Source organism: Lonchura striata, chromosome 2 (assembly GCF_046129695.1).
Source record: "Lonchura striata isolate bLonStr1 chromosome 2, bLonStr1.mat, whole genome shotgun sequence".
Classification (NCBI taxonomy): domain Eukaryota; kingdom Metazoa; phylum Chordata; class Aves; order Passeriformes; family Estrildidae; genus Lonchura; species Lonchura striata.
The window spans coordinates 103,144,393-103,160,161 of NC_134604.1; the positions used below are offsets into that span (position 1 = coordinate 103,144,393).

The 15,769-nt window shown below is 40.0% G+C and overlaps 1 protein-coding gene and 1 long non-coding RNA gene across 2 annotated transcripts in view; one reads left to right on the forward strand and one right to left on the reverse strand.

The window, feature by feature from the left end:
- PHEX (phosphate regulating endopeptidase X-linked) overlaps positions 1-15,769 on the forward strand; it is a 97,843-nt gene that overhangs the window by 48,493 nt on the left and 33,581 nt on the right. Inside the window, exons 13-14 of the mRNA XM_021552941.3 lie at positions 12,821-12,898; positions 14,529-14,632. Of these exons, the coding sequence (XP_021408616.2) occupies positions 12,821-12,898; positions 14,529-14,632 (182 nt within the window). The remainder of the gene's footprint in view (positions 1-12,820; positions 12,899-14,528; positions 14,633-15,769) is intronic.
- LOC144245954 (uncharacterized) overlaps positions 1-15,769 on the reverse strand; it is a 37,169-nt gene that overhangs the window by 15,520 nt on the left and 5,880 nt on the right. Inside the window, exon 2 of the long non-coding RNA XR_013339529.1 lies at positions 3,526-3,625. This is a non-coding gene — a long non-coding RNA (uncharacterized LOC144245954). The remainder of the gene's footprint in view (positions 1-3,525; positions 3,626-15,769) is intronic.

Below are 15,769 nucleotides of genomic sequence, written 5' to 3' on the forward strand. Positions count from 1 at the left end.
CCTTTCGTAACAAAACAATATAATGAGATAACATCTAATAATTTACCTCTCTCTCTCCCTTCAATTCCTTTCTTTCTGTGATCGAAAGATGAATTTAAGCCTGACCATCTGCAAAGGACAAAAAAGGTTTCTGGCAGGGTGAGGTGGCTCTGCCTTCAGTGCAGTTCTCACCTGGCTCTCTGGATGGAGCTCACGCTGCTTCCAAAGGAGCTCCGAGCCCGAGAGAAGCGCTCGGCTCTGAGCTGTGGTGATGTTTTCTCTCCTGTCCTTATTCTTCTGCTCTATTCTTTATTGACTGTATTTAACTATCATCTCAAATTTGCTTCAATATGTCTGTTAACCCCCCGAATTTTCAGTGGAATGTTCTGCTAAACAAACAAACACCCCAAACAGGTTTCTGTTCTTGTCCTTTTAGTCTCCCTTTTGTAAGGGTCATTACATTTTGCCCTTATTTGCAGAACAGAGAGATTATTCAACTGGGTGCAGCCCCAAGGATGTGTCGACAACACTCTTCAAATGCATGTTCTGTGAATTACCCATGGCCACACCACAGCCTCTGAGCAGGACTGCAGGGGTGGAGGAGAGAAGGGACACCCTTTTGTTTCCCCTACAATGAAGGTGCAGAATGCAGCCAGCTATGGTGGTTAAATGGTATTGACAGCTGTGTTTTGGCATGGTGAGCCACAGGGGAAAGGGGGAACCCACAACTGAAACTCCATTGATGTAACATTGATGTGTAATGAGGACTCACTTTTTTAAAACGGTAATTTATTGCTTCTGCTCTTCAAAGGATAATTCAATGGAAGATCATCACTGACATGCTAAATTATTCCCACTCCTGGGCAGGAACCATCATTTTATTAATCACTATTTTTCCTTCCTAAAATGTCCTTTGTTCTTGGGTTTAACTGAAGGCTTCAAAAGAGAGGTTTTTCTTAAATTCTGCAATTCTCTTGTAAAATATCCTGTTAGGCTATGGCATAGGAATAAATTCCTATTTGGGAGTTAGTTCTTTTGCTTTTCAGCACTATTTTTAAAGGATGGATGATAAGCCAAAAAAGAGCTTGTTTTTCCTCTAGTAAGATTTTTCTGTAACATTATTAACCTCCTTAAGTCATGGAGCACAAATCCCAAGGTCACTGTGCAATCATTTGGCTCCTGAACTTGCCTGCTGCTTTGCTTTATTTCTAAGGAAGTTGTATATGCAACATTTGTTTTCTCCACATCTCTGAGTCTGAAGGCTGAGTCAAGAGGAGCAAAACATCAGTACCTAGCTATAGGTGGCTCTCTCGGGCAGTGTTAGGTACCTTTGTTTAGCCTACAGGGCTTGTTCTGCTTCTTCAGAGATATAAAGCAAACCTCCCTAGACAACACAGTGTAATTTGGGCCAATAGCTCTTAGGAAATCAAGAGCCATCTGTACAAGCCCTGATTTTACAAAGTATAGGTACTTTAAAGAATGGGTGTCTGTGGGTTATCCCACTGAAGCTATTTGTTTCCCAGCCAGAACTTGCTGGCTCTGTCCAGCTCTGCTGTCACTTATCAGAGCTACAACCCCCTTTCCCAGTTCTCCTTGGTCTCTCTCTCTCTCACATTTGGGTGATTTCACTATGGCCATGACAGTGACACTACTCAGAGCAGAGTCCAGTGGCTGCTTCGGACAGTGGCCAGACAGTAGCAGATGTTTAAAGTCAATGCAAGGACAGGGTGAGCATAAAGGGACACATTCCACTGTCCTTTCCTGGCCTCTGACGAACTGCAGCTCACTTTCATCCTGAGCCAGAAGTGGTGTCTTTGTATTTATTCATATTTTCCTCCTGTGAGTTTATCTAATGACTTTTTGAACCCACAAAAATTTTCATCATCCACTACTTCCCAAAGTAATGAGCCCCACTGCCTCACAGTGCTCTGTGGGTAAAAAGAATGTCTTTTTGCTTGACTGAAAGTCTTTTCCTATGTTATGGTAGTGCAGAAACCAGAGAATTATCATTGCATATTCTCTTTTTGTGCTCACTCTTGCTTCTGTAAAGTCTTGGCACAGCAATACATACTGGGAGAAAGAAGCCTCCTGCTTTTCTTTACATAGACTGTCCAAGACTAGATACAGTTCTGAAAAATAACATTTCATTGAGACCTGAGGGAAGCCCAGACAAAAAGGCCAGGCACCACAGCTTCAGGAGCTGAAATTAATCTTGCTTAATGCCAAGCTACTTTGCACAAAGCTGACAAATCATCCAGTCTTGAAAGTGGTTACTGGGTGTTCTGCAAAAAATTAGAAATGCCTTTTGAGTTTTGTGGGGTCTGTGGACCCATCCTATGAAAATTAATTTGAAAATATGACAGTGGAACCAGCCCTGAGACTCAGTGCCTCCGATTTCAATGGCTATTTCTAGAATGAAAGCCAGCACAAAGCTGATAGAAAAATATTTGGTTAAAGAGAGGGATGGAGTTCCAAAACTAAAGCTTGCAAAACACATTTTACATGTTCCTTTAAGAAGACTTTATATCTTTGCTTTAAGGATGTCAGAGAACTTCACAAAATGTAAGACTGCTTCAGAGCACTCACAGAAACTGCTAAACATACTTCAGAAAAGCAGGAGGAATTTCCAAAGACTCTAATTTCAGTCATACACTTAATTCCTGTTCAAAAGCCATAGGGGTGACTGATGACTTTCTAATTTACTGGTTTTACTGGAAAGTTTGATTCAAATATTCTTGAAACCACCTTCCTATTTATTAATTGGAAAGTGTACTTTTGTTGAGTGCCAACTAAACCTTAGCCACACTTCTCCTTTGTGGAAGTCAGCATTCTGAAATTAGGGTAGTCTCTGTCTGGATGCAAAACATTCAAGGGCCTGGTTGCATTGTAGTGGTTGCATTGCAGGGAGCAATGAGCCAATCTCCTTATAAGGTTGGAATGTGTTGAAGTTTGGAAAAGGCAGAGTCACATTTTAACTCTTTTCCAACATGTCTGCAATTCCTTTGTGCATTATATTTATCTCTAGAGGTTTATCTTCCTGGTTTAACTCATTTTTCACAAAATCACAGCATGGCTCAGGTTGGAAGGAACCACAGTGGGGTCATCTGGTCCAACGTCCCTGTTCAAGCAGGGTCACCCCAGAGCACCTGGCATAGGAATGTGCCCAGATCATTCTTGACCATCTTCAGTGAGGGAGACTCCACAGCCTCTCCAGGCAATCTGTTCCAGTGTTTGGTCACTTCCCCAGTAAAGTTCTTCCTCATGATGAGGTGGAACTTCCTGTGTATCAGTTTCTGCCTCTTGTCCTATTGCTTGGCACCACTGAGAAGAGCCTCCAAAAGGCTTCATCCTCTGACAGTCTCAGATACTTAGAGGCATTGATGAGGTTCCTTCTCAGTCATCCCTTTTTGAGGCTGAACAGCTCATTCCTTCTTCTATCATGTGCATGGATATATGAAAAGAAGGGGACAACTCAATAGGAAGCTGTAAGGAAAGTAGATGCTTCTCAGAAATGATGTAATGGATTTAAAAATTTGTCCTACTTACCTAGTTTGGAATTTGGTCAGGATTTTGAGGCTGCCACTCCTACATCATTCCTGAGATAGCTGTTTGGAAAATGCCAGTTTTTAGAGTAACATTTTTTCACCTAGAAGAAACAGAGAATGGTATTTTCCTTCTGGAGTAGAAGTGTTCCATGGTTTTTGCTGAATAAAAATAAATCTTCACTTTCTATCAGATTAACATCCCCTTTCCTTTCATATTAGTTTTACATCAAATATTTATTTCTCATCACAAACTTTAATTTTTGAACTCTACGAATCAGCTATCACATCCTGAATTTAATTTAACCTTCCCAGGAAGACTGGGCCTTCTGGATCTGTAACCACAGGAGATGTTCTTCTCCATTGGCCAGAGCTGAAACTAATAGCCATGGCATGTTTGCTTATCTCTTATCTCTGGGGTTAGATTGCTGCTGTCAGCTTCTCCCTTGTTATCTGACTGCTGCTACTGCTCACTCAGTTGTGCAGGGATGTCAGTTCCATTAATAACCTGAGCACCGTGCAAACAGATAGTGGAAAACAGGTGAAGGGAGAGGAAATTGTATTTAACCCTGATCTCACAGCTGTCATTTTTCAGAATCAGCCACGACTACATAAGGCCAGAATGGGTGTGTAACATCAAAACACTTGTGACAAATCTCATGCTTGAAATAGGAGGGAGACAGATGGACAGACACCTGCAGATGCTCAGGGACCAGGGTGAATCGCAAGGTTTTATAGCAGAAATGCAACATGGAAACATCGTTATGCTAAATGACAGAGTAATTCTTCCAAAGAGCTAGACATCTTCCACCACCTGTGAAAGTCTTGGATTGTTTCAGCTTTAACTTTCACTATCTTTGTTGTTTTAACAAATAAACCTGTCTTCTGTAGAGGTACAGTTACAAAGTGTAGTCCCCCAGCTCAGCAGTAGCAGATACGGAGGTGCAGGAGAGCCATTCTCTGTGTGGAGGAGTTTACAAGGGCATGCCCAGGTATGTGCTTGGCGTTGCCTCTCTCTGCAATGAAAGTGCTTTTCCTGGCTGTGGTGATCTCCATGTGCTGTAAATGCTCACTGAAGAGAGCTGCCTGCTGGCTGGGAGTGAGTGAGGAGCTCAGCAGGGCAGGGTGGGGCTGGGACCCCACCATGGACCCCACCATGGAGCTGTCCAGAGCCAGGAGCGTGAACCAGCAGCACTTCATCTTGCTCAGATGTTGTACCAGTCACTGGGGTCTGAAGCAAAGTTGTGAGATTTTAAATGGCTTCAGGTACTGGTATTGCTGGAGTTTACCCATAAAGGAACTATATCACAAGCAGCTCATCCGACTGAGGAATTTGTTCCTTTAGTGGCCTTTTAGAAGCCAGGATGCTGTAGCTAAGAGTAAAATCTTCCTCAGCTGCCAAAATTTGTGAGGGAGCTGTGAAGCGTCTTGTGCTCAATTTTCTGCATATGGGATGAGCTTTATCAATGTGAAAATAACTAGATATAATTTATTTAAAACTAAAAATATGTAAAGGTTTGGAATAGAGAGGAATTTGATCTTGAGTAGAGAGTAGAGGATTTTCTGTATATTTTTTCTGTGTTCTGCAGCCTATGTATTTGATTATGTACACATCTGCTTTCCCCCCATATATTACAAGGCATGGACACCTGAGAGTGACAGACACGCTTACTGGAACAGTGCTGGTCAGGTCCCTCTTCAAGCAAAAGGAATTCCTCCTCAGATAAAACATGCAAGTCATGAGTACTACTGGTGTTTAAGTTCTCAGTCACTATTTTAGTTTGAGTAGTGTTAAAAGGGGTCTCTACCATGTCTGGTTTCAGTTGCATCAAGACTGCAGCTGAAACTCACTTGTGAAATGAGAAATGAAAAGGGAATTTTTCACATGCTATTCTTTATTTTAAAAAAACTGCTCAGCACCTTTGCTTAACCTTGAAAATGTTAAATGAATGTAAAGTGATGCAAGCAGAGACTAAGGTCAGAAGTTGTCCCTTTCTGGAACAGGTTATTCAGAGTTTTGCATAAAACTGGAGAAGAAATGCTGTGGTAAATAAAATCCCATACAGTTATGATGGGGAGAGATCTCTGAGCCTGCCGCTCTCTCAGTATCCCGTGCCAGAGATCTCAGCACAGTTTTTTGGATCCCTGGGGACTTTTATTTTGCTAGCACAGTGGGGTTTATTAAGCCTGCTGCTTGTCTAGAGCTAAAACAAAACAGCAGAAAATATTTTTTGATCAAGGTGTGTTGTAGCGCGGTACGCGCTCCTCGCTGCGGCACTCCGAGCCGTGCCAGGCTGGGCGGTGAGGGAAGAGAACGGGCGGCCGCTTTCCCCCGCAAGCTCTGCAGTCTCAGTTCGTGGCGCGGGGACAGACGAAGGCGACACGGGACTTGGGGGTGAACGAGATGGTTTTATTCAGTGAGCCCCAAGACCCCGGCGGGCGGGGGGGCAAAGGTTTTATACAGAACTCAGGAGGACGGGTGTAGGAACAGTAACCAATGAGGGAATAGCAGGGGAGGAGTTTAGGGCAGAACTAACATCTGGAAGCTGAGGAGGGGGCTAGAATGAATGACAGGGAAGGTTCTAGGGAAAGGGGCAGGGAAAGGGGGGTTGGGGGGGGGGAAACAGATATTAAACAAATATCAAATGAAAGAAAAACACACCACCGCAAAGGTGGGTGTGTTTCTAGCAAGAAGTGGCATGAACATGGGAGTGTGGGTCAACTCACGAGGTGTTCTGGGGGTTAGCAGTGAAGGAGTTCCTTCACTTCCAGGAAGGAGTTTCTATAGAATATAATAATTTCTGCAGCTCGCCAATGTGACAAAGACCAACCAAAGGTGGCTTTTTTTTTTTTTTTTTTGCTATTGCAAATCCTTAGGATCCTGGTGCAAAATTGTATCAGTGAAGATATTTAAGTTAATTTCAAAACACAAAGAGAATTTGGAGTTGGGGGAGTGTGTTTGGTTGTTTGGTTTTCAGAGATAGCTACATTAGAAAACATGGAATGTTGGCTGAAAAATAAAGGCAGGAAGAGTATGGATTTACACATACTCCTAAGTAAGAGTCCAAGCCTAGCTTGGCATGAGCCCTGTCAAAGGCAGTTTAGCAGCACACACCATGGGACATATATCTCTATCTATATATCTATATCTATATATACCATCTACATCTATATAATCTATATCTATATCTAACTATATAGCAACATGATACTAATGATAGTCTGTGTCTTCAGAGCACAACACTTTAGTTTCTGGCTTGTTTGAAGTGCCACTGCAGGAGCTCCCAGCTCTCCACACACCCTGGTGCAGTCGTGCCCCAGGTGATCCACAGGTGTGCAGAGAGGAATCCAACACAGGACCCCCACACTGGAGCTGACCTGTCACTGCTGGTGTGGTGCCATAGCTGAGGCATTTTGCATATCTGGGCATCATCCTTTCTTCTGGTCCATGGGCATCATTCCAGCTCCACTGACAATCCAAAGACCCTTAAAACTCACCCAGGTGCTTTGGACAGGAATAGTTAGCAGTTACACACATCCTGTGCCAGGAACTCAGTTGTGCTGATCTGCAGTGTAAGTGCACTTACATCTTCAAAGATGAAAATATTTTCTGTGTGCCACAAATAGAGGTATTGCAGATATGATGCTCTGTTTGCGAAAGACAGAATATATGTCTCTTACATATAATATTCTGTTTATAACATAATGGAATCATGCTAATTGTCATACAGAGGTTGCAAATGAAATCTGGAATTAAAATAAAATGGACAAAGAATTGTTTTTTCTAAGCAAAATTAAAGCAAAGTGAGAAGCAGAATGAGTTTCTGGTTGAAGGAGAAAATATGACTAGGTCTATTAATTGTAGTGCTGCACTGAACTGAGGAGTTGTGCTTATGAAAATATCACAGTCAATTAGTATGTTTATATAAGACTGAAATAAAAATGCTAATTTCACACTTTCTCTGACTTAATCCATTTCTATTGCTAAAAAAATAATAATTTCACGTGGGATCCATTTAAACTGAAAGGTTAATTCTAGTGAAACTTTCATCACAGTGCTTGAACCAATGAGTGAATCTTTGTATTCCAGAGAGCCAGAATGGATTTAGAACAGAAAAGAGTAGCACTGATGTACATTGTTGCTTTTTCTGACTCTTTTGTCCATGGTAGTCCTACTAAACTTCTGGATGCTTTAAACTTTATGGTGTGTAATAATAATATTGTCTTGCTGAATAGTAGTTATTATGACTGAACATATAATCTCAATGAACAGTTGTCTTAGGAATTGCTGTGTCCCTTTTCCTCTCTGTTTCCTAGGATTATAAGGTATGGTATGTTATTTTTAAGTGTACTAAATAGCATTGTCTTGCCAGCAAGTTTTGTCTGAGTGAGGCTTTGGTTTCAAAAGATCATTCGGAGGAGGAGGTAACTATTGTACCACATAACCCTTCTCCATTTTGTCACATCATGTGTCCCCAGCACTTGGCTTGTAAAAGTTCCAGAACTTGTTGGGTCTTTCCATGTAGTAAGTAGTTCAGCCCAGTGATCTGGCAGAAAATTAGCTTGGGAAAATCTTGGTTAAATTTCCACCTTGTTATTGGTGTGTTAAGTGGTCCCACAGAAAGATGTGTTGAGAAGCTGAGGCAGCCTTTGGAGGCAGGGGGTGCAGGCAGCATGAGAAGAACTATGGACAGAGCTGAGAGGAGTGGGGGAGAAGGACAAGGACTAGGACTTTTTTTCCATTTGGCAGCACAAAGTTGTTAAATGGATTCAGCTACTTTTGAAACCATAATGTGTATTTAAGTGAAAGCAATTTTATGTGTACATGAGAGTCATTATTCACACAAGTCACTTGATTATTTATTTTACTTTTTCTTTGACCTTGGCCTCAAGCTATTACCAAGAGGCAATAATAGCTGTGATTCTGTCTTCCTTATTTTAGCAATTATTTTAGAGCTTTCAAAACAATTCTTGTAATACAGAGGGGATGGTTATGGTGCAGTGTGAAATGGTGGAATGTGAATTATTATTAAATGAAACACCAGTTCTTGAAAAGTCTACACAGCTTCTATTACTGTGACAAAACAAAATGAGGACAGTTATGCAACAAAAATAGAACAGTTAAGCCAAGTTCTAAAAATAAATAATGATATTCTTGAGTATGGATTAGACAGTTCACCGCAGATCAAGTACTGTTAAAAATTGTCACTTCAGACCAAGTGTTCATGTTTAAGTTGCCACTTCACTTTCCTTTGTAGTTGGCAATGTGAAAATCCCTGATATTTCATTTTCCCACAAAGGAAATACTGTGCATAATTAGGGTGAGCTCAATCCATCTCTCACTCAAGTCAGTAGTGATTTCCTAGTGACATCTGTAGGATTGGGCTTTAGTCCTGTGATGGAACTTAACTGTGTTTTGCCAAGATCCATCATTCTATTTTTCTAGTTTTTCCGTATGTAAACCCTAGATAGATGCAGTGATATTTATGCAGCAGTTTTACCAGATGGCTCTTGAATCATCTGTTCTCAATGAAAAATGAAAAGACTGGGCACAAATATAAAGGCTGAATTAATCTTTGTAATTAAATGGAACATTACTTTGCCATGAATTATTTTAGCTTTCACAATGTATTTCATGCTAATTTTTTTCAGTGAACTGTAATTGTATTAATTTTTTATATATTTAGAAGCTTAAAAATGATATTCACAAAGTTATTGAGTCAAGTTAATATACAGAAGATCTCTGTCAGACTCATAAAACTTTGTTGTGAGATGTATGTTTTGTTTTGTTTTCTCTTTAAAGTAAGTAAAATATGTCAGTACTTACTGTAATATAAAATATCCAAGTCATACTCTGAGAGACAAAAAGGCTCTCAGGATGCTCACATGCTTGGTTGTCAAATGAGAATTTGAATAGTCTGGAACCTGGGCTGCTTTGGAGTGCTGAGACACGTGTGCATTCCCACGTTGGCAGGGTGTTAAGCAGAGAGTGAAAGCCTGTTTATTATTTTGCCCATGTAGAAAATTGACTTGCAATGCTCTCGCTGTGACAGAAAAACTGGTGGGAAAATCCCGGTTGTGTTGAAGTCAGTGGGGGAACTTCCATGCAAAGGAGTGGTGGAAGTAATCCCACTCTGGCTCCTCTGCCCCAGAGCCTGCTCCCTCTGGCTGCTGGGATGGAAAAGAGTCATCATGATTTACCCTAAAGCACCCTGCAGAAATGAGCTTCCTTAATTTACCCAACACCCAGGCTGAGTGCTTAATGGTGCCTGGGGGAAATACCCCAGCTCCTCTTTTCTTCCTGCACACATGGCTGTTTAATATGCAAATTAGAGAAAGGAGTTAAATGAGCCTTTAAACCATAAAAAGTTGTGCATGGTGGATTTATGGTGGATTCATGTGCAATTGCCACATGGCTGGTTCCTGTACATTTGTCACATTTCATTTGACTCCCTGTGCTTGCCTCCTGGAAGGCTGGTCTCTTATATATACTTTTAATCCTATCAAGGGGAAAATAATGACATCATTATCAAAAAGTAAGCAAGCTGTAGAAGAGTTTTCCACTTCCTTGTGCTATATAAATAAGGCATCTCCCAACTGCTGTTAAATATTACACAAGTGAACAGAAAAATAGGCACAGAAACAAGACTTCCAACATGCAAATTTAGAAACCTGTTCTCATTATGATACTTTCTAACTTGTCAGCTGTGTAAATAAATTGTGCCATGTGCTGGGCTCAGCTGAAAAGGTTTGCACCTGATGCAAAGCTTCTAGGAAGAATCCCAGTCAGAGGGATTCCCTAGGACTTCAGAAGGCCGCCTATGTTCTCTCATGATGGTTTGCTTTGGCTATAGGAAACAGTTTACCTAACCAGGAGCCAAACAACCTTCGCTGTCAGCATCAATTTTGTCTGTCTTATTTGCTCTCTAAACCACACATATTGTGGTAATGCCTTTTAGGTAACAAATGCAAGAATATAACATTTCCCCTTCTGTCTGTCTATCTATCTATCTATCTATCTATCTATCTATCTATCTATCTATCTAATCTCACAAAATACAGACAACTTTAGACATTGACAAAGCATTAAAGTACTAAAAGCAGCATTACCTTTTGAGTTTGCTTTCAAAAATCTCAAGACACACTCTGTTATTTACTAGGGTTTTATATAGCCCTTATAAAATGGTCTCATAGTGTCCGACTATTTTGTTCTCACGCTTAGAAATCTCCTCACAACATCAAATGTGAAAGTCACAAAGCAAATAATGAACTCATGCAGAACATTTGAGATACACCTGATTTGTTTAAGTAGCTGACTTAGCAGAAATGAAAAATGTTGGGTTTTGCCTTTCCTTTTTCCAAAGCTAGTTTTAAGTAGTATTGAAACATGGGAAATAGTAAAGGAAATTTTCTGATTCCTTGCAAAGTTCAGTTGGTTGGACCTGACAACACCACCAGGAAAAACTCAGACACTCTAGATTACATACAAACTTGCGGCTGACTTTTGCTCCTTTCCTGGCTTTTTATTCTCCCTCCCTACCACAGCATTTAAAATATCATGAAAGACTACTGAACCTTCTGTCAAAGTGAGGAAACATTCTGTTGAGAGTTAATTTGGCTCATTTCATATTTTCCATTCAGCATTTTTCTTCCATTGATTTTTTTATTACTAGGGCAATTTGCATGACAATGGGATCTTTCTTGCTAAAGAGATCGTCTTCTCCTGCTGCTAATTTTTTACCTGAAGTTGTTATCTTCTGTTTGTGGCATCTTAATTATCTCAACCACAATTAATTGTGATGTCACAAATGGAGGATTATGACTTTGGGTTGGAAATGAGATTGAGAAATTGAAGGAGATTGAAGTAGAAAAGAGACCTTTCTTCTTGAAAAATAAAAGAGGAGGCAGAATGACTTTGGTTAAATGGAGGCAATCCTCCATCACCTTTCTCCTTAAAGTTGTGGAACAGCTGGTTTTATGTATTGCTGTATACAAGGTCATGCTGTATTGAGATAACTGTGAAGTGGGAGAAGGGGAAAGAACATGTGGAGGAAGGGGAATCTTCTCTTAAGCAGTCAGTCCCTGCAGCAAGGAAAGTTGTTGGACCCTAAAAAGGTGCAGGCCCTGCTCACAGAGAGCAGAGTGCAGGATTGGTATGGTTGTTCTTGGTTTAAAGGCAAATTATTTATCGCTTTTCATATCTTGCTGTATTCATTTGAGTTTTGACATTGGAGTCTGATGACCATGGAGGCACAGTTTTTGAGGGGTAGAGGAAATTCCAAAGACCTATGGAGAAATTATATTCAGCATTCTGAAAACATAAAAAATTAAACTTTTGTGCTAACCTAGTCCATAATAGCTGTAATATATCCTATGGACTTGTCACATTTCACTTCTTGGTATGTCATCTCATCTTTTTGTGTACTTCTCCTTTTCTTCTGGAAACTTGTTTCCACAGAGATTCTAGGTGTCTGAGTGGCTTGCTGGTGTTTTTGTGAGGACATTACCAGAGCTGTTTATAAACTCACACCATGATTTACAAAGTGGGAATACTCATCTACAGCTACTTCACACTGGACTGTTTGTGCAGGTTGTGCATAAATGCTGGGACCAAGTCACAGCTGAAAGAGGATTAATGAAAATTGAAGTGTCTTATTTTAACACCGTTATGGGCAGTAGGGAAAGAGCAAAGACTGCAAATAAAGGAAGGAAACTGGAGAACTACACACAGATCAGTCCTGTGGTTTTTGGACTGTACAGTGTCCTTCAGAAAAGGACCCATCCCCAGGTGCAAATAGAAGTGGCCCTCAGTGGAAACACCAGGCTGCACTTGGTGGGATCAAGGTTGATTCACATCTGTGCATCAAATCTATTTTAGCAGCTGGATGTGCATCAGCTACTGTGGCACAGAGAAACAGGCCATTTCCTGATGTCCTTTGGAAAACATTGTACAAACAGGCATTGGACCATCTGATTAACACAAAACCCTGTAGGGAAAATCAGCTGTTAAGGTTTTGCACTCAGACACGTTGCTGTAAGTACGCAAGAGCACTGCAGGCAGTGACAGACCCACTGTGATAATCTGACAACAGAATCTGGACCCTCTGTGTTGTGATGCAGAGCTCATTTGTGGCACCAAGTTTACCTTGCAGCCAGGTTGTTCTGAAGTTACATTAGGATGGCTCCAGGGAAGCATAATAATACCAAGTGGAAACTGAGCAAGAAAGAGAAAAAGCTGTATGCTGAGAAGTGGTTTTATCTGTCAAAACTTTTTTCTCTCTTTTTTTTCTTTTTCAAAGGCAAAAGCAGTTATGGCGAAAGTTGGTTACCCTCAGTTTATAATGAATGACACATATATTAATGAAGACATCAAAACAGTAAGTGTCAGGCTTGCAGCTTTATTGATTTATTGCAGCCATTCTTTGCTCTGTTTTGCTGCTGTCTAAAGTCAAAGCTAGTCTTTTGTTTGGCATGCACCTGGACTTGTACTTGCCTGGTTATTTTTATTTTATTTTTGAAGTGTGCTAGCTCTAAATTTTGTCTAAATAGTCAATGCTGTTGTATCTAAGTGAGATCATGAGGCCTGCTGGGAGTAAAATCTGCCTGGGTGCAAAGAACTTTCCTGCTATTAAGCATTTTAAAGGTTAAGCACACAATGTAATAATTTTGTGTTTAGTTAAAAAAATGAGACAAACTAAAAGCATTTTTTCTCCAAATAATGATTTTCAAAAAGCCTAATGCATTTAACCTCAGAATATCACAATTTAGGATGCAGTACATAAGTTCTCCTCATCTCTCCAGGCTATGAATTTAATTTACAATTGATGCTTATAATCATGCCAAGAGGTCCTGACCAATGTATTGGCCTATTGTGCTGCTTGCTGGACAAAGATACTGTGGGGGGATTCCTTCCTGCCCCAGTACCTGTTCAGCCTAACTAAGGCAGGAAGGTAAATGATGATGATGATGATGATGATTATTATTATTATTATTAACAACAACAACAACAACAATAATAATAATAATTTTAATATTTTCCAACTATGGCATGCATTTGATGATTTGTATCACTGAAAGTCACAGGCAAACTAGAAACACAAGTTCAATCCTGAAGCAGTAAAATAAAAGAGCAATCATCATCTTTGCCAGAGCACATGAACACACACTAAATAGAGGTATCATTTATTGAGAGAACCAACTCAACCAGCCTAGTCCTTGTCCAGGGAAGCTGTAGGGTGAGATGCAGTGAAAGCAGTGTAATGAGACAGAGTATGTGACCAGCACTGTCACTCAGTGTATGGCATTATTTGCTCTGATAAGTGGCAATGGCTGGTGAAAAATACTTGTTAATCATGCCTGCAAAACAGTAGTTTACATCTAAAGAGCAACTTCCTCACAAATCGTAGAATTGTTTTAAACTGATGACAGGGATTTATAACTTATTAACATCCCTCTTCCTTGCCTGTTTAGTTTTGTGTGTGTGAATGCTGTTAGATTTGGAAACTTATAGAAGCATGGAGCCCTATGGCTGTAAATATTTAATGTGGTAGAACTCTCAGAAGGCACAGAATATGAAGTATTTTTTATAAAATGTAAAGCAAGCTGAAAAAGGGGACTTCATTACATTGTTGGAAGTGGTTTTAAAATGCACTTTTAAAAATAAAAGTAAGCCTACTTTCTCCTGGGAAAGAGGCTGTCTTAATAATAACCATAGCAATGTGCAGTCTGCAATCCATTGTAGGGTGCTTATGATTCCTTCAGCAGCATTCTGCACAATGAAGAGTTTTCCCAGTGTTCCAGACCCTTGTGCAGATCTGTTCAACCACTGTTTTTTTAAAGTAAGCTCATAAAATATTTATTCTGCCTACCAAGTGTGAAAATTTTACTTGCTTTGATAATCGCAAAAAAAAAATTAGGTAATTATCTCATATAAAAATTCTGCTTGTTTTATGTCAGCTTTTGTTTCTTTGGACATGCTTTAAAAATGTCTGTGCTTTCTCGGTACAGCTGAAGTTTACAGAAAATGATTTTTTTGGCAATGTATTGCAAACTCGCAAATACGCAGCCCAATCTGATTTCTACTGGCTTAGAAAAGAAGTTCCAAAAACAGAGTGAGTAGAAAAAAGGCAAATTTACATAATCTTCTAACAATATTTTAACTTTTATTATTTAATTTATATATTAAATACTGTTAATATTAAGTTTTAATAGAATTATGTCAACAGCAATATGTTATGCCACAAAAAGCCTATGGGCAAACTCCCATTATTCAGAAACTCCTGTGAATTTTTTTTTTTTTTGGTAAGGTATCCCTGCTCATATGCAGAGTAGTCACATGTTTGAAGCTTAAACTTAATGAAAAAAAGGGGTAATTGAATTGCAATTAAAAATGGATTATGTCTCTTGGTCACAGAGTTTGAAATGGTACAGTGAGGATTTATGAAATACATTCTGTAGGAATTAAATCATAGTAAGAGATAATGTTATTATTAGTAATACAAAACAGCATTGTTAGTTACCTGCTGTTGATAGCAATGATACAGAATGAAACATAATTTAATCTACGTATGTTATTTTTATTTATTTGTAAACATGGGAGCGCAGACTGTGTCACAAACTGTCATAAAATACATGAGAGAATCATTCTATTTTCTTACTAGTGGGTAATCAAATCCTTAAAATGCAAATTAAAACCTAAGCAGAACTTAATTAGTCTAATCATGCTACTTAAAAATGACTTCTTCTACACACAGACTTTGAAATCAGTGCCAGTGCTTAGCTCCAGTGCTTTTATTTCCTTAGGACTCCAGAAGCCCTACTCAAACTGAGCCATAGGTTGTTCTGGGGGTGGCTCTGTGCTGTCTGTGAGGCAGGGGGACAAACAAAGGTTGCTCATGTTTGGGGTGTTTTCATTTAGCCCCCTGTGGTCAAGGCATCATTTATAGCTTAGATTTAATTGTGAATTTTACCTTCTGATCACAGCTTTCTCTGCTGGTGCACTGGTCAGCCCTGGGGTATGATTTTAGGGATTTTCCTGGATGTCAGGACTAGACCAGGGTGGTGTATTCTCTTCAGGGTAACAGTTCCAAGAGAGCAGTGAACCAGCGCTGGCCTCTCTACAGCAATGGTCAGCCCTGGGGCAGCCAGCACTGGTGCAGAACCTGTAGACTCCTGGCAAAAGGAGAGCTGGGAAAAATGGGAAAGCTCCCAAAAATGGGAAAGCTCCCCTGTCAGGAAATCAAGTGGGA